The sequence below is a fragment of the Gadus macrocephalus genome, chromosome 5, assembly GCF_031168955.1.
Source record: "Gadus macrocephalus chromosome 5, ASM3116895v1".
Lineage (NCBI taxonomy): Eukaryota > Metazoa > Chordata > Actinopteri > Gadiformes > Gadidae > Gadus > Gadus macrocephalus.
The window spans coordinates 5,281,657-5,303,250 of NC_082386.1; the positions used below are offsets into that span (position 1 = coordinate 5,281,657).

General features: G+C 43.8%; 1 protein-coding gene across 1 annotated transcript in view; it reads left to right on the forward strand.

Moving 5' to 3' along the window:
- The first annotated feature begins 5,073 nt into the window (after window positions 1–5,073).
- rragd (ras-related GTP binding D) overlaps window positions 5,074–21,594 on the forward strand; it is a 50,871-nt gene continuing 34,350 nt past the window's right edge. Inside the window, exons 1-5 of the mRNA XM_060051839.1 lie at window positions 5,074–5,384; window positions 8,925–9,220; window positions 12,246–12,445; window positions 14,267–14,381; window positions 16,014–16,156. Coding sequence (XP_059907822.1) covers window positions 5,231–5,384; window positions 8,925–9,220; window positions 12,246–12,445; window positions 14,267–14,381; window positions 16,014–16,156 — 908 coding nt within the window. The 5' untranslated portion in view covers window positions 5,074–5,230. The remainder of the gene's footprint in view (window positions 5,385–8,924; window positions 9,221–12,245; window positions 12,446–14,266; window positions 14,382–16,013; window positions 16,157–21,594) is intronic.

The following is a 21,594-nucleotide window of genomic DNA, read 5'->3' on the forward strand; positions in this document are numbered from 1 at the left end:
TTATTATGTATGGATACACCTATCTGCCTGACTACAGGGCGTTTACTAACTTTGATAGGTAGGGGAGAGTGGGGTAAGGTAAGCATTGCCAATTATTACTTAAAGTGCCCTTAAAGGAAGGGGATAACAGTCATGCCTCCAGCTAAGATATAGTTTAGGATGTTGTGCATCCCTGGGAACAATTACTTTGGATCTTAAACAAACTGTTCGAGAAATACAGCTTTAGAAAAAAAAAAAGTGTTTTTGTGGCACAACTTGCCCCCGGTACGGGGTAAGTTGTGCCATTAATACACTGGGGTAAATTGTGCCATTGATAATTGAAGTAAAACAGATCATTTTAGTATCACAAATGATAATTCTATATAAAAGCAAGACAAATTCAATACAAATTACTTGTTTACTTTTATTTAAAGTTTTAACAACATCAAAGGCCACTTTGCTATAACAAGGCCTATACTGTCACATGAACACCTAATTGAGTCTTACACTTCACAGATCCAGGCTACTGGCCTTACAACTTCACATCCTACTTGTCAATGCAACAGGGAAATATGAACTTCTGCTCCTTTCTGGCAGTACCACCAAGTTTTGTGGTGTGGGTGGTTTACATAAAGATAGTTTACGACATCAACGGCCAATTTGCTTAAAAAAGGCCTAGCGCCAAATGAATACATAGGCCAAAATGAGCATTTAATCATCTGCATCTGAATCTCTTCCCAGATTCGGCCTACTACTGAACATCCCACGTGTCAATGCTGCAGGGGATTGTAAATGTATGCTCCCTTCTGGCTGTACCACCAAGTTTTTGTGGTGTGGGTAGTTTCTTGAGCACATCATCTCTAGGGATGACTCCCTCATCATTCTCGCTAAATGTGAAGATGGGCTTTCCATCAACAGACCTCTTACAACTTTGCTTCAGAAACTTTGCACTGATCTTTTCTCGTCACCTTCAACATTCTCCACCATTCCAACACAGTCATAGGATTTCGATTTTCTTTCTGCAAACAATTCTTTCCACAATGACGAAGACACCAGCAGACAGATCCTTGTCACCATCATCTTCAACACTCTGGACTTCTGGGGCCGTATTCACAAAGCATTTTATCTTACCGCTAGGAGTGCTCCTAACTCGCGCTCACATTTTACGTAGGAGTTTTTTCTTAAAAGTTATTCACAAAGCCGCTGAGACCTACTCTTACTAAGGATGAATCACAAAGAGTGAACTAAGAGTGACGCGCCGTTGCTATGGATTACGTCGATTCTCGTGCACGAGTTTAGAAGCAGTGCGGTTATTGGTTGTTCAGACGAGCCCACTAAATCACCAAAAAACAAGGAAATAGCCTAGGCTAAAAATGAATTCCTATTAAGTAACTATGGTGCAGTTAGCAGAATACACGCATGATGACAAGTTTGTGCAGACCACGATAATGACGTTGTAGCCTGCACGTTCAAGAGAGAGAGAGAGAGAGAAAAAGCAAACAATAAAAATACGTACAATTGAAAAAATTGAAAGAAAATAAATGTTATGAACTACACAAATGTGTGTTGACTGATTTGTGCCAAGCTGTTTACCTAAAATGTGTATTCACAAAGTGATCCCTAAATGCCAGTCCACTCAGTTCCACACGTCCAAATTCATTGTCATGTTGATCGCCATCATCACCATCGTGGTCATCGTCCTCTTCGACGTCGTCATCATCATCATCATCATCGTCTGGCTGTGGAATGTTCCTCCGCTTGCAGAGGTTGTTTAGAATGGCACATACAGTGATGACTGTGCTTGCCCTCTCTGGGGTGAGGCGTATTTCGCCGTGGAGGACATGAAACCGACGTTTCATCTGCCAAATTCCTCTCTCCACAACATTTCGTGTATGTTTGTGTGCTCTAACATAGATGGAGGAAAACAGTATACAATAATAAATATAAATTCAACAAATAAAAGGTGTCAAAGAGCCAATACGATTTGTTTTACGCATAGGATAGGACTAAGCGTAATCTGCGTAATCACCTACATGTTATACTTTAACTGTGCTCCCGGTTGAGGATTGAGGTAGGGTGTCAAGAGCCACGTCTTGCAGGGATAGCCACTGTCACCCAGCAAGTGACACACAACTGGTACATGGTGCCTCTCAAAAAGCTGCCTCAGACCGCTCTCCATTAAAATGCGCGAATCATGGGTAGCTCCAGGCCACTTTGCAACAACATCCAGTAGGCTATGGTTAAATTTGCATTAAAAAAAACCTGCGTGTTGATGGAATGCACTTTCTTCTTATTGACGAACCCGTCCTCATCTTTTGATGGCGCAATTCTTTTTATGTGCATCCCGTCAATAGCACCGACCACAACGGGCATACCTGCAATTGCCATGAAGTTGGCTTTGATCCTGTGTAATTGTTGAATGTCCAAAGGAAACCAGATAAACTGTTGGTTGATATGTGGTCTAGAGAGCGCGTGATAGTTTGGTTTATGGCACGGCTGACTGATGGTTGCGATATTCCTAAATCGTCGGCATTGCAAAGTTGCATTTTCCCTGTTGCAAAATAACGTAGTGTTGCCAAACATTTTATTTCGGGACTAATCAGATTATTCCTGTTAGTCGGGGATGTTATTGCATCCTGCACTAACTCCACAACAAGTTTAATACCCTCACGATTTAGCCTATATCTCTTCATTGACACAGTCTTCCATTGTCTCCAAAACATTTCGTCTCGCAGCCATTTTACAATTCTTTGTGAATAGGTCTTACTGAGTTAGTAGTCCTCTTGAGGACTTTTAAGCTCTCCTAGACTTAGGTGCTAATTTTAGGCATAAAATACTTTGTGAATTGCTCTTAGTGAAAAAAGTTAGGAGTCCTAAATTTAAGAGTGACACACCCATTCTTTTTAGGAGTTACTCCTAAATTCGCCAGTTAGGACCTACTTTTAGCCCTAAAATCCTTTGTGAATACGGCCCCTGAACTCTCATATTCAGTGGCATCACACACAAGTGGAATCGGAAAGTCACTCTCTTCTGAGCTACTGGAGTACTTTCTCTTTGGGTTTGGTTGGTTTTGACCCTTTCAGGCCCCCAAACTTATTTCCACTCCTTTTCTTATTTTCAGCCTGTTTCTTTTCTCTGCTGTGCGTCTTCTCCAGGCAATCTTCTTCCTCATCATTGGTGGTGGGGTTTTCTTCTGAGTTACTGTACACGTTGTTTTCTTCTTGGTTCTTTTTCTTCTCTCTTTCATTCTTTTTTTTTCCTTTTTCCACCTTATTTTTCTTTGAGCCTTCTCCAACTACATATTCTCAGGTGTGTCGGTTATAATTCTATTTTTCACTTTCTTTTTTACAATTTTGTTCTTTCTTTCTGTGGCTTTTGGCAAGGGAAGAATGACTTCTGGAGACTTCTGCACACCTAAGTGAGCAGATTCATCACACATCTTTTTATGGTCATCCTGCAGATCTTCATCTCCTTTCCAACCTGATGCATGGTCTTCCCCTCTTGCACCTCTTTCACTGCTCTTTCCATCTCTCAAGAGGAGGTGAAACCCTGTCCGTCTTCCATTTGTATTTGCGTGGCATGATGGTCTAAGAATATCACATAGTTTTAGTGCTGAAATGTAAGAATACAATGTACAATAACAATAAAATACAATAAAGTAATATATAGTAGAAAAATCATAAGTTGGGGTAAGTTCTGCCATTGGCACAACTTAACCCAGGCCCTATGGCACAAATTACCCCAGACCCAACATTTTGAAAAAAACGCATCCCCCAGCTGTTTTGAGCAAGCATCATGCTAACTGTATTGACTCATGCTGTAGCTTACTCAAGCACTAAAACATGTGTGAACTGTTTTTCAAAGTTGTCTATAATTGTTCACAATAACACAGCAATCAAAAAACCTTAATCATAGAAATGTTACTTTTGAGGGCAAAACTTTTTTTTTTTAAACTTAAATGTGCCTACCTCTCAAGCCATGTGTCTCCCTTCTTTGCAGGTTGAGTGAAATGGATGCCCCTTCAAAAATATGTGGTCACATGACCAACTTCTATGGTTTTCTAGAAATCAGTGGTGGCACTACTTGCCCCTTGGTACAAATTACCCCACTCTCCCCTAGGCCAATTCTGTTTTTTATTTTGCAGCGTACAACACATTAATGTACATGGTTTTGATTTAATTAAAAATAGGATACTAATAATTTGACCCCTCATTGTCTTTGATTGAAAGTCACTTCCCTTTGACTTTTCAACATGTTGGTGTCATAGACACCTAGCTGAGCCTGACACCTAGCCTCTAATCCGAAGGAAACTGAATCAACCACTGTCACATTATAATCAAGAAATGGCTTGGTTATCAATATTTGAAATACTTAGAACTATGAATAATCTATTAAGTAGTATTCTAGGTCTATATTTTTATTTTCATCAACATTTATTATGTTGGTATTTTGGATCATTATATTGTAGCAGCGGCCAAGAAGTACACACGGAGTCAGGATTAGTCAACTGTAGCACTGCGTCCCATACACCGCACGACTGCAGGCTACTTTTATTCAACACCAACAACGCACAAGGAAACAGCACACCCAACGAACAAACATGTCATAGTCAGTGACGGTGGCGGCAACGATAAACACACATGTTAACATTGAACAACACACAAATACACACAACCAAATAACACCCATTAACCCATTAACCCCACTTAACCTAATAACAAAACAAGGACGACAAAAGCCCCTTTTGTCAACATCAACACCAACTCCCAGGATCCCCTGCGCGTCCCCGGAGGAGTCGCCACAATATGTTTTTATCGGTATATGCGTGCACGGTGTTGCACCCAAAGAGCACCTATAGGTGACACGCCCATGCCCTGTCCATGGTTCTGAAACACTGCGCCCGTAAATACGTCGGCTAAAATTTGGCGCATCAAAACAAAACACCGATTGGAATCATGATATTATCCGACCATTCAGTGCGTAACTTTTTTTTCATCTTTATTTTTTACAATATTAAACTTCAATTCGACATGTACGTGACATTTACCGTGAACGGGGTTCCCTGCAGAAGGCGACATGTGTGTGAATCGTCCCAGTGTTCTGCTGAAGTCGTCCCGCTCGAGGACTGCCTCCCTCGCGGAGGCGGCAGAGAAGAAAGGTCAAAGGTCACGACGAGTCATGGCTCGCGCGTATCAGATGGCAATGTTGGAAAGTTGGCCAGGCGGTGCATGCCACTTCAAAAACATTTGCCATGACAAGCGAAGGAGTTTCGAACTGTTGCGGGGAAGCGGAGGAGAAGGAGGACGACAACGAGGACATGGCCATGGGATGCTACGACGATGACGATGACGACGACTTCAGCGCGTTGACGGAGGGAAACCCCGAGTGGGGCTCGGAGGACGGAGGTGGGTGGACGTTCTGTAAGACAAGAAGGGCAACAGGAGTCCATTGGCTGGCGATGACAGGGCACTCTGTCGGCTACATAGTCTCTCTGGCGACGAGAGGGCACACTTTTGGCTAGATAGTCTCTGTCGACGAGAGAGTACACTATCGGCGACACTATCGGCAAGATAGTGTCTAACGCGATCACAGCGCGCTGTACTGTAGCGAAATGCGCTAAATGACTATTCCTTGTTATTATGTATCGATGCCTGCCTTTGTATCGTCAGTTTTTGTGTAGTTCTATCCTAGTGTCGTGGTGTGTGAACAACGGTATGCACCGTGACGTAGGACGACTGGACGTCTGAATGTACCCTTATGGTCCTGGAGTGCGTTGTTGACGTCGTACTCTGCATTGGGCGGATATTGTGCCGCGATGTTAGATGTTGGCTCACGATATAGGCCAACGAAAATAGATTTATATGCCTGTGTGTCTGTCTGCTCCCTGCACACCAAGTGAAACCCAGCAGAACACACCGAATGATGTTGACAGATTCTTTCATGTCTCTATAACTGCAATTTTACATTCCTAAAAAATATTTATATATATATATATATTAGTGGTGGGCCGTTATCGGCGTTAACGCTCGCGTTAACGCGAGACTCTTTATCGGCGATAAAAAAAAATATCGCCGTTAATCTATTCTCAAAGTTGGGTGAAAAACTTGGCGAATTGCACTAGGGGGCGAGAATGAGTCAGACTTCGAACCTGTGTATGCCTACTGTGAAATCACCACATCAAACGTGACGTGCTGACGACATGGAAGCCGCCGTGTTTGCTAAACGGAAAATTTATTTTTAAGAAGCTTCCCAATGGAAACCTTGACAAAACCAAGGTTGTTTGCACCTTGTGCAATGCGGAATTCGTTTACTGTAGGAGTTCTTCCAGTCTGAAGTACCATCTGAACGCAAAGCATCCCTTAGCTAATGCGGAACATGCCGGGCCAAGCACTGCTGTAGCGCCGGCGAAGAGTAGTGCTCGTCAAACTACTATGTTTGAGTACAACCGAGGCAAGCCCGTCAGCACAGCTCTATCAGAAAAGCTAACTAAGCTCCTCGCTCAGTGGATTGCCACCAGCTGCCGGCCCATCAGCGTGGTTGAAGATGATGGGCTCGAGCTTGTTCTCCAGGCGGCCACAGGTGACCCATCATACAAACTACCTGCGAGGCGAACTATCATGAGAAGAATACATGACCAGCACGCCGCATAGAAAGCCGCAAAAGATGAGAAGCTGGTAGAGGCGACGTGTGTAGCACTGACTGGGGACCATTGGACATCTGTCAAGAATGAAAACTACCTCGGCGTTACTGTACACCTCATCGATGCCAGCTGGGAACTTATCTCCTTCGCTCTAGGTAGGCTACGTTATTTAATTTTAACAGTGTTACTACTACTTGGAAATTGTACTGAGCTAAGCTATCAGTTACTCTACCGTAAATAAAGCTTCACTACACAAAAGCTACCACCCAGTCAAATGTAGGCGAACAAGCCAAGTTACACAGCAAAAGTAGTTCATTCAATTTCAACAAACATGTTTAAGTTGAACCAAATTTCAAGCAAATGTGTGTTCAAATTTTGATTGAATCTGTGATTAATAAGGTGTGTGTGTGTGTGTGTGTGTGTGTGTGTGTGTGTGTGTGTGTGTGTGTGTGTGTGTGTGTGTGTGTGTGTGTGTGTGTGTGTGCCTGTTCTATTTGTGGGCCTGTTCTATTTGGGTATTTGTGTGTGTGTGTGTGTACCCATGTGTGTGGACGCAATGTGTGTGTGTGTGTGTGTGTACCCAGCGTGTGTGTGGACGCAATGTGTGTGTGTGGACGCAGTGTGTTAAATTCATGTTTAACTGAATAAACAGTTCATAAACACAAGTGCATCTTATTGAACATTATTTATTTTCATCACCAATTATAGTAGAACAGCTTTCTCTAGCAGTTTGTGATGCATTTTGGAAACAGGAGATGAGCCCCTGGTCTAATTATTTAGGTAGCACACATATATTATGAATGCCTTCGGCAGAATTCAAATGAGCCATTTTAATCTAGATTAATCTAGATTAATTTCAAGATTAATCTAGATTAATCTAGATTAAAAAAATTAATCTATGCCCACCTCTAATATATATATATATATATACCTGTACTATAACCTTTGGTATGGATCTCTCCATTTGTCTCTCTAAGGTTTACTTAGGACAGAGATCGGTCCTGATCATGAAGGCATAATGACAACATTGGAGTATGTTTTGTTTTAAAGATAACCACTACAACAAAATAAAGCTTAGTTTGTTATCTATATATTTTAACATTATCTATGATGTGTGCACAAGAGTTCTGTTACTATTTATATACTTTGATTCATGGGTCATCAATTTATACTGTAATGTTTAAACAACGACTTCTTTGAAATATTTGAATTCAAAGGAAATTTTGATTCATATTAATTGGCTGGTAATCTCGAATCCAGCAGTCCATTCATGTAATAGAAGAAATTCTGAGGGGAGACGGCACAAAGTCGGCCTGGTTCCCAGTTTTGTTTCTACCAAAAACTCATTGGCGCAGGTGGATGAAGCTTTCTGAGGGGATTTTAATACATTTCTACAGTTGCAAACCTACAAGGTGTTGATTTCAACCCTTTACAGACACTTTTATAACAGTTTACTACTGCTGGCTGAGTTTCTGTTTACCTGTTAAGCGTAATCGGACCCTGCCCCCTACAACATGATTTGTCTAAATCATTGGTTCTCAAAGTGCGGCCCGCCGGCCAATGGCGGACGCAGAAACATTCCTGGTGGCCCGCAATGACATATAGATGTCAGTAAAAAAAAATAATAATAAAGATTATTTATTATTTGTACTTGCATTTGGTTCTATGAACATCCTTACCATACAGCGATATATTGTTGCACTTCTTATGACAAATGTACTTATTGTAAGTCGCTTTGGATAATAGCGTCTGCTAAATGTAAATGTAAATTATTATATCAATATTCATTTAAACAAAAATAAATAAATATAAAGAGAAAAGGCGACTCTCTAGCTTTCAATTAAATCCTGTTACATTTGTTAGTTTTAATCCGACTGTACATTACTTTGAAAGGATGAACCTCAGCTTTGTGATTTAGACCTCACTTGACCTAACTCCTAGTGGTCCACGGTGCAATGTGTTTTTTTAACACTGGGATGCTGATGGCGTTTCCCGCCAGATATTTTTTCCTTTGGCGGCCCTTAATCAAATTTTGGGTTCCTGATTTGGCCCTCAGCTGTCAAAACTTTGAGAACCCCTGGTCTAAACAAATGGAAAGCAAACCATAGAGCTAAACACATAGACTAGGCTCATCCAAACAATCAAACAATGCGGTCACAATTCAGAGACAAAGAACTCAGAGCTCTTTATAATAACGGCAGAAACAAACGGCGATCTCTCTCTCTCTCTCTCTCTCTCTCTCTCTCTCTCTCTCTCTCTCTCTCTCTCTCTCTCTCTCTCTCTCTCTCTCTCTCTCTCTCTCTAGTGCTGGGCTTCAACGAGGGGCTGAGCGGGGAGGTGAAGCCCCGTGTGCTGCTGATGGGGCTGCGGCGGAGTGGCAAGTCGTCCATCCAGAAGGTGGTGTTCCATAAGATGTCCCCCAACGAGACGCTGTTCCTGGAGAGCACCAACAAGATCTGCCGCGAGGACGTCTCCAGCAGCTCCTTCGTCAGCTTCCAGATCTGGGACTTCCCCGGGCAGATTGACTTCTTCGACCCCACCTTCGACTACGAGATGATCTTCAGGGGCACCGGCGCGCTCATCTTCGTCATCGACTCGCAGGTGACAAAGTAGAGGAAAGCAAGAGATAGGCTGTTTACAAGAGATGCATCAAAAAAGTTGAATTCCAAGTGCGTCTACGTTTGAAAAACTCATTTGTTACAGGGAAGGCACAACACACTCACAGCCGTTTCAGCCTGATGACAGTTGGTGGTCGGTTTCCCAGAGATCCCCGCTCGATATGCGCGCACATACGTACATTCATTTTAGATTTGTACCACATCCATTATTTCACAATCTTGGAGAATCAGCGGAGACGTAGCATCCCCGTGGCACCTGTTTGTATCGCTTTTGGATGTGTTATATATGGCTGCGAATCATATTAATATATAAATATAAGGTATAGGAATCGTTGAATCGGAACAAAGGCAGGGCACAGCATGGGGATGTGACGCATTTGTACATGAAGGCCTGGACAACAAACCATCACTCGTGGTTTCGACAATTTGCTGTCTATCTCTTTGGTAACTGCTCCCACTTGACTGGTCGGAGAAAACATCTTGCAGCTCTAAAACGCCTAATAAAAAAAAGTAATGTCCATAAAGAAACAGGTTGTACCCCAACATTTTGCAAAGCTGAAGATTACCATCTGTCCGAGCAATCTGCGGAAGCACAAGAGAATTATTTAAAGACAAATAATTTTTTTCTTCATTAAGCACAGGTTTTGCTGCTTAACAAATGCTTAGCAAGGCTTAATGTATATTAAGAAACCGCTAGATCCTTACAATGTGAAAATGGACCACATAATTACTTAAAGATAAATGGAGCTGAGATGGACCATTCACAGCAAGTAAAAGATGCATGCATACTCTGATCAAATAACTCCCATAAATGTATGATTATTAGGCTTGGCTAGGGTGAGATAACTTAATTTAATATTCCTTTTTTATTTAGGGAATCTAGCAGACGCTTTTATCTGAAGCGACTTACAACGGTTCATGAACACATTCACACATCGACGGAATGTCAACCATGCAAGACGACAGCCAGCTTGTCAGGAGCAGCAAGGGTTAGATGTCTTGCTCAGGGACACTTCGACACTCAGCTAGGAGGAGCCGGGGATCAAACTAGCAACTTCCTGTTACAAGGCAAGCCGATCCTTAGCCAAGCCGACCCCACATATATCACAATTATGATATCATCTTACATTAATATGGTAATCTCTGAGATTTTCATGTAGATATGTCTGTCAAGTAAGTAGTAATCTATCACTGATAAAGCAGTGGTGATTGAGCCTATGGCTCACTGAAGAAAACAATTATATTTTCAGTGTAATGTATATTTCATCACTGGCTGTAACTGAATCCACACAGAAAATGTTGTGTTTTTATTTTATAGCTCGAAGCTATAAAAAATACCAACATGATCAGAACTGTTTGTGTGTGTGTGTGTGTGTGTGTGTGTGTGTGTGTGTGTGTGTGTGTGTGTGTGTGTGTGTGTGTGTGTGTGTGTGTGTGTGTGTGTGTGTGTGTGTGTGTGTGTGTGTGTGTGTGTGTGTGTGTGTTCGTGACTGCGTGTCTGTATTAGCTAATATGTGTGTGTGTGTCTTGTTATTTGCTGTCTGCACTCTCCCATGAAATAGGTTTGAATGTTAGACACTGCAGCTCCCTTCAGAGTTGCAGTGAAGCCTTGAGGCTGCTCTGTACCCCCCCATCCATCCATCTATCGCCTCACCCTTCTCCACCACACACACACACACACACACACACACACACACACACACACACACACACACACACACACACACACACACACACACACACACACACACACACACAGTTCTTTTGATAAGAAACCTTGCTGCGAAGTCACTCAGAAATTCCCTCAGTTCGCTGCAGGGGGCCCAAAGGGGCCGTAAGTCAAGAGCCAGAGGAGAGTGTGTCAAGTTGTTGTGCGCAGATGTGCGTCGGGTTCTGTTGTGCTGTGTATGTGTGCTGGGGAATAAGCTGCAGTACATCACCTCCAAATGTTCACATTAACACTAAGTTAGTGGTGCACATTGCTTTGGGTGGTATTGTTTGTGTGTGTTTCTCTTTCTCTCCTGATACTCATTTTAAGGGTTTAATTTGCATGAAAATATATCACTTATATTTTCAAAGCAAACATTTTATGTTATCATAAACAAATGTACATTTTGTTGCAAATTTACGGTTACCACAACCACATCGAAGACAATAATAGAATAGGATTCATAAACATTAAAGGGGACCTATTATGCTTTTTCGACTTTTATGACCTATAAACGTTGTTATAATGATTGATAGTCATGTTTAACCATACTAAAGTGTCAAATAATGACGTACATACATTTCGACGTATTCCCTGCTGACAGTCTGGGGTGGCTGTGCAGAGCGCTAAACACTCGGGACAACGATTGCGATTCACTTGTTCACATTTCCGGGAAACATCTACGTAGACGTACTCCTGCATATCCCCCATATGCCTGGTCAAATCTGCCCGCTCGCACGCTCCAAGGAAGGTAACCAATTACAACGGAGTTGGGTTGGCAGGAGGGGGGCGAGGGGGCGGAGAAGGACGAAACGGAGCGTTGACAGAGAAGGCTGAAAGCGCCCAGATAAGAGGAAGAGTTTCCCGAAAATCTACATCGTTTTTTGTGCATGGTCCGTTAAACATGACTATCAATCATTATAACAACGTTTATAGGTCATAAAAGTCGAAAAGCATAATAGGTCCCCTTTAATGATAATAATTAAGCTCCTACTACTACTACTTATGATAATGATCAGTAGAAAATGGACAAGAATAATTTGATATTTATCATTCATTGTTTGCCTTTTATGTTGCCATTAACCTTGGTATGGCATCAACAGCATGCTAATTATTGTAATGTTTATTTGTAACATAATGACAATGATCATTATGACTATGACTTCAGCTACCAATTAGTTTTAGGGTTAATCATTTAAAGTTATGCCGTTGCATTTACATTTAGGGGATTTTGCTGACGCTTTTATCCAAAGCGACTTACAACCCCCCCCCCCCCCCCCCCCCCCGATGTTCTCTGTAGGACGACTATGTGGAGGCGCTGAGCAGACTGCACCTGACTGTGACCCGGGCATACAAGGTCAACCCGGACATCCACTTCGAGGTGTTCATACACAAGGTGGACGGCCTGTCCGACGACCACAAGATCGAGAAGCAGGGGGACATCCGCAAGCGGGCCGGCGATGACCTGGCCGACGCACGGCTTGAGAGGATTCATCTAAGGTGAGCGGCCCCTCCGCTTCTGCTTCTGGTTCAACGGAACTGCAGCGTTTCCTTTGAACCCGGGCGGCCCAGAAAAACTGCTTGATGGGGAAAAACCAAACTTCAGGGAAAAACCGTGCTTAATAAGGAAAAAAATCATTTTTCTTCGAAAAATTCTCGTGTTTCTGCATATTGCACAAAATGGGGGTGCTACCCGTTTCTTATTTAAATTACATTTGGGTGTTTTAGAGCCTGTGTTCCAACACCCATGCTACCAAACTATTTAGAATGCCAGAATTGATTTAGTATGTCCTAATACATGGTATGGAAAAGGCAGTATGCCAAAATACCCCTGATGTTGTACTACATCCGATCTCTGTACTACACCATCAGTGAAGTTACCTGTAGTATGTCCTGATTGTATGCATACTGCGTGCAACAGTACGGGCTTTGTTAGGGCAGCTACAGTACCTACTACAAGTTAAAAGAAGTGGTATGCGATTTGGATTGCATACTTAGATTTAGTGGTTTGAACCAAAACGACTTACTAACTGGGCACAATCTTAGCAAACAGTCCAAACTGGAGAAGGGACTACAAACAGCTTGTCATTACTCCGGTGGATGAAATCTCTTTCTGCATTTATTACATTTCGCAATGTGTTACATTTCAACTAGCTCCAAGCTTAAAATAACCTGGACGTATATGTAGTAAAAGTTGAAGAATAGTAACTTCAATGATGTTATAAATGAAATCACATCCTAACCGATATATTCTATAAATAAAGAAATGCACTCCCAAAGCCCCTCCCACCACACTGCCCCGCCAGCCGAGCTACGCTAGTTCACACCTCACTGCTGCACAGGGAGTAAGCAAGACAGTAGGAGTGAACAGTCATGGTTATTGAGGTTTTTTTTATTTTGAAATTCTTCCGCCTACTCACTGGGAGGCGTTTAATGTTACAGATTGTGACTTTAACGATAGAATTTCAGTATTGATGATAATCATAAACCATCATATCATCCGTATTCCACTTGGATGTATCATCCTACGCAAATCTTGCCTGCAGATTCCGTTGATTCCTGTTCCTTTTACATTGTTTTATTGATTATATAAAAACACGATAACTACATCATGTTTTCCAGAAACATTTGAACTCTTTGACCTCTTGCTATCTCTTCACCACTAGCGAGAGAGAGCGTGAGGAAAATAAGCTAAGGCCTCGCTCACTGTTTTATTTTTTTACTACTTTATCTCATTTTTTCACTCTAGGTATGCAATCCATTTAACAGTATATTTCTTCCTATTCACCTCCACCTGGTAGAGGTGTCTTGCAGACCTGGTGGTGACTACTGATGTGTTTAGAGAGTAATGACGGGGGGGGGGGAGCAGAACGCAGTACTACAAGGAGAGGAACGGGGGGTTTAGACACCAACATGGGGATCTGAGTCGGCATCATGCAGGGAGGCAGATTCAAATGCATTTACAAGAGACATTTTGATCCAGTGTCATTGATAGAAAACCCCCTCCTATCTCTAACATCACACGCACACACCAACATGTCACGGATTAACTGTGTGTACATGCATGCAAACACGGCACGCTATTTGTAAAACCATCCCTATGAATGATTTACATAATACACAGCATTCATTTAGATAAAATGCAGTACTTAAGTCCTGCACACACACACACACACACACACACACACACACACACACACACACACACACACACACACACACACACACACGCGCACGCGCGCAGCAAAAAGCATCATGTCTGTCATTTTCAGTCATCCGACTTATCCTCACTCACATCTCATCTGTTTTGCCACCACACAGCTTTTATCTGACCAGCATCTATGACCACTCCATATTTGAAGCTTTCAGCAAAGTGGTGCAGAAGCTTATCCCACAGCTGCCCACACTGGAGAACCTACTCAACATCTTCATATCTGTAAGTATGATATCTTATCTATATATATCTGGGGAGATTGACGGTTTTATCTAAGCAGTTTTATTCAAAAAGGATAATAGTGAGCGGTAGATGGGGTGGCCGTGACGGGGTGTGCTGCAGGGTGGCCAGGTGGTGGCAGTGATGTGCAAGAGTTGCAGGGTCAGACTCACCAGGCACTGTTGCACGTCCGCAGTCACGCTCCTCACACTCCCACGTAACATGAGCTATGGGTCTGCTCCTTTATTGGACCAGGGCACTAGGTTAGGAGACTAACCTAGTGAGGCTAGGCCCAATCCCATTTCTACCCCTTACCCCTCCCCCTTACCCTTCCCCCTTACCCCTTCTAAACAAGGGGGAGGGATAAGGGGAAGGGGTAAGGGGTAGAAATGGGATTGGGCCTATGTCTCTCCAGTGCCCTGGTCCGTAAAAAAAGCAGACCGAATAATTTGTGTTATGAGCGACACCTGTGTTTGTCTTACGATGATGCCTCTGTGAAAAGGGGCTGACCTTTGTTCAGTGATAATTCAATAGCGGATTAAGTAAGAAATCATTCGAGCAAACCATTTCACAAAGCCATCATCAAGTAAGAAAGGGAAGGGGCACGGGTTTAGCTTTCAAGATTATTGGATGATGGGCCTGGATTGAACAATGAACAAAGTTTTCTAAAATGTTATGTGGTGTTCTTGTTCTGATCATTTAGTCATTTAGTAATTTCTACAATTATTAAATAGTTGCTCAATCCCTTATTTAGATGATAAAGGATATGTACCTTAACATACTACAACTGTAATTATTTATGTCACGTTGTGTTTCAAGTTGTTTTCCATGAAGATTTGCATAGCCGTAAAACTAATTGAATTAAATATTCACAACAGTATAGTTCAAACATAACAGTGCTGTGTTTTAGCTATGTAATCTACACAAAATAATTGTTGCTGCGATGCAATATTTATTGCTACAAAATTAACATATTTTGGCATGATTATATCTGAGGGAATTTTGTGAAAGCATCTGGCAACTGGTAGAACTGGGAAACTCTAAGGAACAGCAATTAAACAATATAACCGATCTAGTAATAATTCAGTTTGTTCTCAAACGTTGAAGAGACGGGTTTTCCCAAATCGCAGATTTTACTTGTCAACAGCCACATAAAAAAATGAAAAACTGCACGGGTGAAAAGCAGACAACTTGTTTTACTTGCTAAACTCACTGTGACGCAATCTTGTCACAAACGGACAGATAGCACACAAAAATGGCTAGGCATTTATAACAGGGGTGTAATCGTTGGGTAAACACGGCCGTATCCCATGACATTAATTATGGCCCCTGGCATGCCTGCAGACCCACAATTAAGCTAATGAGCTACACCTGTTTCCGTTCCTACTGTTACACCTCTGCGACAAATGTTTGTACAAGAGGTCCACCCAGGACCACATAATGACCTATAGTTTGTTGTGTTCACCTGGGGCTATTAGAATTGTATTCAAATAAGGGGGGAATCAACAGGTCAATACCCACAATACACATGGACAATTCAGACTAGGACGGCTTGTTTTAGTTATTCCCCCTCCCCCTTCGGATGGTCACCGGGGTCCTGAAAAATCTTGACTTGGGGCTATGTTTGGTGGTCAGAATTCTGGCATCGAGAAGGCCTTCCTGTTCGACGTTGTCAGCAAGATCTACATCGCCACAGACAGCTCCCCCGTAGACATGCAGACCTACGAGCTGTGCTGCGACATGATCGACGTGGTCATCGACATCTCCTGCATCTACGGGTGAGTCTTTGTGCGGGTGCGTGTGTTTGTGGGTATGTGCGTGTGTATTTATGTTTATGTGTGTGTAGGTTTGTGTTTTTGTGTATGGGCTTGTGTGTGTTTATGTTTATATATGTGTGTGTGTGTGTGTGTGTGTGTGTGTGTGTGTGTGTGTGTGTGTGTGTGTGTGTGTGTGTGTGTGTGTGTGTGTGTGTGTGTGTGTGTGTGTGTGTGTGTGTGTGTGTGTGTCGGTAGTCAACATTTTCTTCTGGACCCCACTCGTCTGGAGCGCAGTGTGGTCTTCATTTAGTGTGAATTTGTCTGCACCACGGCAGCACAGGGCGGTCTGGGGCTGCACGGCGGAGCAGCTGTCAACACTGACTTACAGCTTTGTTCCCCAATGTTCATTTGCCCTTGGGGCGTTACAGTGGGGGGTCGGGCGTGCATTCCATTCTGCATGTGCAAATCCATGAATCTTTCCGTCTCCCGACAACCTATTTACGGGTTAATGTTCCCCCTTGCAACTTTATTTTTGGAAATGATGTAGGCCTTTTTTCGGCGTAATGGCATAATTGGACAAATTGAAGTATGAAAGACAAGGAGCTGTCAGATCACAAGCAAAGCCCCAAACTGTCACCCGTCTTCAGCGCTGGTCTGACAGCCGTGAATGCACATTCATTAGATCATGAATGGGGAAGGAGCGATCAAATCCTAATTGTCAAAGAACACACATCCATGTCTTGAGGACATTGTTTAAGATCTGCTCTACAAGGTACATCACTCCCCCTGTCAACTCTTCATTTAGTCATTTAGCTCTTATGCTTAGTGACTTACAGTGATATTTACTGCTGTATACAGTGATGTCAGGGATGAGCAGGTTAGGCATCCTGGTCAATGGCAACTAGGGGTTCAAACCCAAAACCTGTTGGCTGGGAGTCAAACACACACACTTGCTAAAGTGGTTGTGATAGCAGACTCAATCTGACTCGATGGACTATTATAAGATTAGCCTATGCTAATTATGGTAGCGGACAGATACAGGTAAGCAGGCTCACTCAGTTGGCATTGAGGGAGCCTGCTACACTTGTTGGAGGATGTTGATTGGAAAAATTACATTTTAAACATAGACAACACTGCATGGGAATATTCTGACGCTTGCTTCACAATCCTGCTTCCAATCGCGTGTGTGTGTGCGTGCGTGCGTGCGTGCGTGTGTGCGTGCGTGCGTGCGTGCACCTCTGGGTATCCCACATGTTGTACTCTGATTGGCTGATATCGTGTAGTTGTGTTTGTTTGTGTCCTTTTACAAGGTCATTTTGAAAGGGACTTTTCTCTCTTCTCCAAATATTGATATTTATCGTCTGTATTACATTTTATTATTGTAGGTACATGTTCAACCTAGATTGTGCCCGGTGCCGCCTTTGCCCTTAAGGATTCTGCCTTTGAAGGAGAACACTGCTGTTATTTTAGGATTTCATTTTCGTGTTTTTGTTCACATTCCCTTTGAAGCATTGCATTTCGTTTTTTCTATCTTTCTATTCCCTGTCATAAGGCAAATAGATGCTCACCACCTCCTTCAGTGCAGTAGACTCCAGCTATTGGCCCAGGAAGACGTGAAGCACACCAGGCCGATCTGGGACTTCAGACCACAGAGTTCACTACCTGCTGTGCGTTTATCGTTTCGTAATGTCTAAATCGGTCAAGAAAGACTGAGGAAGATGAGTAAAGGCCAATCCTGTTTTGCCGTAGCATCTCTTTTACATGCAGACGTGCGCTGGCTGATGTTCCACATCGATGTTGGGATCAAATTTAAAAGAAATAATAGCAAACGTAAAGAGAGGGGCGGAACTGTCAACCGACCACCATCTGGTTGTGAGTTGGATCAGGGAATGGGGGAAATTTCCGGATAGACCTGGTAAGCCCAAACGAGTAGTGCGGGTGAACTGGGAACGTCTGGAGGAGGCCCCCGTCCTAGGTATCTTCAACTCACACCTCCGGCGGAGCTTTTCTGGCATTCCTGTGGAGGTTGGGGGCATTGAGCCGGAGTGGGCGGTGTTCAAAGCCTCCATTGCTGAAGCTGCGGTGGCTAGCTGTGGCCTCAGGGTCTTAGGCTCCTCAAGGGGCGGTAACCCTCGGACACCGTGGTGGACACCGGTGGTCTGGGAAGCCGTCCGACTGAAGAAGGAGGCCTTCCGGGATATGATATCCTGGAGGACTCCTGACTCGGTTGCAGGGTACCGACAGGCTCGAAGGGCTGCAGCGGCTGCCGTGTCGGAGGCTAAGCAGTGGGTGTGGGAGAAGTTCGGAGAGGCCATGGAGAAGGACTTTCGGTCGGCACCAAAGTGTTTCTGGAAGACTATCCGGCACCTCAGGAGGGGGAAACGGGGAACCATCCAAGCTGTGTACAGTAAGGATGGGACTCTGTTGACCTCAACTGAGGAGGTCGTCGGACGTTGGAAGGAACACTTTGAGGAACTCCTGAATCCGAATAACACGCCCTCTATGTTGGAGGCAGAGCTCGAGGTTGATGGTGTGTCGTCGTCAATTTCCCTGGTGGAGGTCACTGAGGTAGTCAAACATCTCCGCAGTGGCAAAGCCCCAGGGATTGATGAGATCCAGCCAGAAATGCTAAAGGCTCTGGGTGTTGAGGGGCTGTCATGGTTGACACGCCTATTCAACATCGCGTGGGAGTCGGGTACAGTGCCAAAGGAGTGGCAAACCGGGGTGGTGGTTCCCCTGTTCAAAAAGGGGGACCAGAGAGTGTGTGCCAATTACCGGGGTATCACACTTCTCAGCCTCCCTGGTAAAGTCTACTCCAAGGTGCTGGAAAGGAGGGTTCGACCGATCGTCGAACCTCAGATTGAAGAGGAACAATGCGGTTTTCGCCCCGGACGTGGAACTACGGACCAGCTCTTCACTCTCGCAAGGATCCTGGAGGGGGCCTGGGAGCAGTGTTGGGAAAGTTCACTTTCTACATGAACTAGTTCAAAGTTCAGTTCACAAATTTTAAAATGAACTAGTTCAGTTCAACGTTCATAATTCAACATTTTGAACTAAGTTCACAGTTCCAAAAAATGAACTAGTTCATAGTTCTTTTTTTCAATATGTTGCTGTGAGCTATTTTGAACATTGAGCCCGCTTTGTGGTTTGTCTAGGATGAAATAGAGTGGTTGAATCAAGTATCGTAGCGAAATACAGTTTCTATCGTGTTTTATTGCACATTTAGCGCATTTTGTAAATCCCATTGATTTCTGTTGGAAGGCTCATTGCTTGTTGGCCGGAAACGTAAAGGCGGGGTTCACGTTTGGTTGTAGTCTTTTTGCTCGGTTCTATCCATACTGTTGACACGGAGAACCGAGTGAAAAGACTACAACCAAACGTAAACAGCCCCCTTTTCCGTTTCCGGCCAACAAGCAATGAGGCATTCTAGTCCGCTGAGCTATGAGCCAGAGAATTAACGTTATGGATTGTACATATTCATAATTCGAAATTCGTCTCAGCCTTTACACCACAGATACTATAGGGTCTAAAGCATATAACCGCGTTGTCTGATTACAGTTGAATTCATTTTCCACATTTTAACAGCTATCGTTTTGAAAAATAATCACCCCGCCATTCGTTTCAATGGGAATCGGCGTTGCAATACTTTCAACATAAAGTGTACATATTTATAATTGGAAATTCGTCCCAGCCTTTATAATAATAATAATAATAATAAATTTTATTTATACTGCACTTTATATTCAAGAATCTCAAAGTGCTTCAGAGAAAAAAATACCAAAAAACTATTAAAAAAAGGGGGAACCTCAAAGAAAGTTTAGCTGAATGCTCTTTTAAAGAGATGGGTTTTGAGGTTCCGTTTAAAAAGAGCTGTAGTCTGTGGAGCCCTCAGGTGGTCAGGGAGGGCGTTCCATAGTCTAGGGGCAGCAGAAGAAAAGGCCCGATCACCCATGGTGCACAGCTTCGTATGTCGGGTTTGGAGGGTGTGAGTGGATCCTGAACGGAGTGTACGTGAGTTTGTCGGGGGCGTGAGGAGTTCCTGAAGGTAGAGGGGGGCAAGTCCGTGAAGGCACTGGTGGGTGAGGAGGGAGACCTTGTACTCAATTCTGAGTGAGACAGGGAGCCAGTGCAGTGATTTCAGGATGGGGGTGATGTGGTCATGCTTGCGCACCCTCATCAGGACCCTGGCAGCACTGTTTTGAATGTATTGGAGCCTCTGGATGCTCTTGCCAGGGATCCCAATGAGGAGTGCATTGCAGTAGTCCAACCTGGAGGAGACAAAGGCATGGACGAGCTTCTCTGCATCAGCCAGGGTGAGTGATTGGCGGAGTTTGGCGATGTTCCTGAGGTGGTATAAAGCTGTCTTACAGAGGTGTTTGATGTGGGTGTCAAAATTAAGTTGTGGGTCCATTTTAACACCGAGGTTGGTGACGGATGTGGAAAGGGGGACGTTTTTGCCAGAGAAGGTGATATTGGTGATGGTGGGGGAGCGGAGCTGATGTGGCGTGCCAACAAGGATGGCTTCCGTTTTATGGCTGTTAAGTTGTAGGAAGTTGAGCTTCATCCACGCCTCTATCTCCTCCAGGCAGGTGGTCAGTGTGGATGTTGGCAGAGGGGCAGAAGAAGTGGGGGTTGTCCTGATGTAGAGCTGTGTATCATCAGCATAGCAGTGGTAAGACAAGCCATGCCTGCTAATGACACTACCCAGGGGGAGCATGTACAGTGAGAACAGTGTGGGGCCCAACACCGAGCCCTGGGGGACACCGCAGGTGACGTTGTTGGTGTGTGATTTTGCTTTGCCCAGGGCAACGTGCTCAGTTCTGTCAGTGAGGTACGAGGTGAACCAGTTCTTTACATTTCCTGATAGTCCAATGGTGTATTGCAGGCGGTGAAGGAGAATATTGTGGTCAACCGTATCAAAAGCAGCTGTTAAGTCCAGGAGGATGAGGAGAGATGGGGAGCCGGTGTCTGCTGCCATCAGGAGGTCATTTGTGACCCTGACCAAGGCTGTTTCTGTACTGTGGCCATAGCGGAAACCAGACTGGAATTTTTCAAACAAGTGATGTTGTATGAGGTGATCCTGGAGTTGTGCTGCAACTGTTTTTTCCAGAACTTTTGACAGAAATGGGAGATTTGAGATGGGCCTGTAGTTGGAGAGGACTTCTGGATCAAGGGTAGGTTTTTTTAATGTTGGTCTGATGACAGCAGTTTTTAATGCAGATGGGATATGGCCGGCCAGGAGGGAGTGGTTAATGATATTGGTGATGAGTGGAGAGACAGCAGAGATGTTGGCCTTCAGCAGAGCTGTAGGGAAGGGGTCTAGTGCACAGGTGGATGGCTTCATTTTCCTGATGACGTCCTCCACCTCTTCCTTTGTGATGCTGGAGAAGGAGCAGAGGGTCTGGACAGAGTCAATCGGTGGGTCAGCAGTTTGAAGGGGCAGGGCAGTAGTGATGGAG